Below are 2,423 nucleotides of genomic sequence, written 5' to 3'. Positions count from 1 at the left end.
TGATATAAACTGACCAAGCTACATTGACTTTAAGGGAGCGATGCCAATTTACACTCCTGTGATAACACAGCAAAATAGTGCTCTGTTTGTGAGCGGTGAGGAACACTAGCTACTCCAGTCAATAGTAGTGACCAATGCTGTGCACCTTTGACATTCACATCATGAGAGATTATGGAGAGGGGAATCAGGGTCACTCTCTCTCTCAGTATAATCCTGACCATTGCCCTTCTCTTTCCCTCCACAGGCAGGACACGATGAACTAAGACAGAAAATGTCCAACCAAACCAACATAACTGAGTTCCTTCTCCTGGGATTCTCTGATGTTCGGGAGCTGCAGATTTTGCACTTCTTGGTGTTTCTGGTGCTTTACCTGGCAGCCCTGACAGAGAATCTTCTTATCATCACATCCATAGCGCTTGATCACCACCTTCACAGCCCCATGTATTTCTTCCTGATCAATTTGTCTATCCTAGATCTAGGTACAATCTCTGTCACCATCCACAAATCCATGGCCAATTACCTTATGAACACCAGGTCCATTTCCTATTCTGGATGTGTTACCCAAGTCTTTTCCCTCGTCCTCTTTGCTGTATCTGACTTCGTCTTACTCACCGTCATGGCATACGATCGATATGTCACCATCTGCAAACCACTGCACTATGAGGCTATAATGAACAGGAAAGCTTGTGTCCAAATGGCAGCCAGTGCCTGGATCAGTGTAATTGTCTATTCTTCATTGCACACCAGGAGCACATTTGCAATCTTCTTCTGTGGTGGCAATGAGGTGAATCAGTTCTTCTGTGAAATTCCCCAGCTACTCAAGCTTGCCTGCTCTGACATGTACCTTGGTGAAGTCGAGGTACTCATCTTTAGTGCATGTTTAGGCTTAAGCTGTTTTGTTTTTATAATTCTGTCTTACATTCAGATCTTCCAAACAGTGCTGAGAATCCCCCCTGAGCAGGGTAGGCATAAAGCCCTATCCACCTGCCTCCCTCACCTCATTGTGGTCTCCTTGTCTGTTTCCACTGGCATCTTTGCTTACCTGAAACCCCCCTCCAGTTCTCCATCAGGTCTCGATCTCCTGGTGGCTGTTCCTTATTCCATACTGCCACCAGTGATGAATCCGATCATCTATAGCATGAGGAACAAGGAAATCAAAGCTTCCCTGAAGAAACTCACTGGGTGGGGGTTATTCAGCAAGAATAAAATATCTATATTTCTCTTATGAACATGGTTTTTATCTGTGTTTCTTTACAAACACAATCAATTGATGATACTTTGTTATTGTCCCCATAAGAATATGCTGTGTGATTTTTTATGCAAAATGCTGTATTTATAGTGGTAAATCCAGACTCGCTCCACTAAGTCAATGGAGTTATTCTAGGTTTATACCAGCGTAAGTAAGATGTCCATTAACACATCTCCAGTCATAGGGAAGGAGGTGGGAGGTGGGGTGGTTAGTGAATTATGGATTGTTATAATAAGCCATAAATCCAGCATCTCTATTCAGTCCATGCTTTTTGGCATCTAGCAACATTATAAATTTAAGCTCCCAGGCCAATCCCTTGAAGGTGTTGTGCAAGTTTCCTTTGGGAGAAGGACTGAGCAATCAGATATAGATTTTTTTTTTGCAGGTATAGAATGATCACTTTATGAAAAGTGTTCACCCACAGGCAATAGGGTGTTTTTGTCTTTTATCATTTTTCTGTGTGAGTTCATTCAAGAGCATAGTGATTGTTTGGTTTCATCCACATAATTGTTATTGGAGCTTTTAGTGCACTGAATTAGGCACACCACATGTTGTAATAGGTGTATGTAGGACCCATGGATCTTGACAGATGTTTTGTTGGGGTGCTGATCATCATAGCAGTGGAGATATGTCTGCAAGTTTTATATCTGTTATTCTGGCTGCATTGGTCTGTCCTGTTCTGTGGGGAGCTTGCTTCAGAGGATGAGCTTGGAGCAGTTGGAAGGTTTTCTGAGGGCCAGAAGAGGGAGTTCTGGAAAGATTTCTTTCAGGACGTGGTACCCATTGAATATGGATTGTAATTGTTTGATGATACCCTGTGTCATCAACAGGCCAATTCACCTTGAATGGTCCCTTGAAATATGTTAACTGTTTACACTAAACAATCTGTTCCAATTTGTATTTAGCTGTAACACTCTGAGTATATTTCCTAGACCTGAAGAAGCTTCTCTCTCTCACCAACAGTAGTTGAGGAATATAAGATGTTACCTCATTCACCTTGTCTCTCTAATATCCTGGGACCAACGTGGCTACAACACCACGGTATAAATCAGTGTTGTGTTATTCTTGATGTTGTTGAAAGGCTTATTTAAGAGGAAGGTTTTGCAATGTTTCCTAAAGACAATCACACTCTGGATAATGAGGCCAAGTTTTAGACCATTGAAGTGGTCTGGAA

The 2,423-nt window shown here is 42.1% G+C and overlaps 1 protein-coding gene across 1 annotated transcript; it reads left to right on the top strand.

Moving 5' to 3' along the window:
• Window positions 1-271: 271 nt before the first annotated feature.
• LOC127032500 (olfactory receptor 14A16-like) lies at window positions 272-1,228 on the top strand. Its single transcript, XM_050919811.1, has one exon. The coding sequence runs from the start codon at window positions 272-274 to the stop codon at window positions 1,226-1,228; it is 957 nt and encodes a 318-aa protein (XP_050775768.1).
• Window positions 1,229-2,423: the final 1,195 nt, after the last annotated feature.

Source organism: Gopherus flavomarginatus, chromosome 12, assembly GCF_025201925.1.
Source record: "Gopherus flavomarginatus isolate rGopFla2 chromosome 12, rGopFla2.mat.asm, whole genome shotgun sequence".
Lineage (NCBI taxonomy): Eukaryota > Metazoa > Chordata > Testudines > Testudinidae > Gopherus > Gopherus flavomarginatus.
The sequence above is the reverse complement of the archived record's forward strand: the minus strand, read 5'-3'. Positions and strand labels throughout refer to the sequence as shown.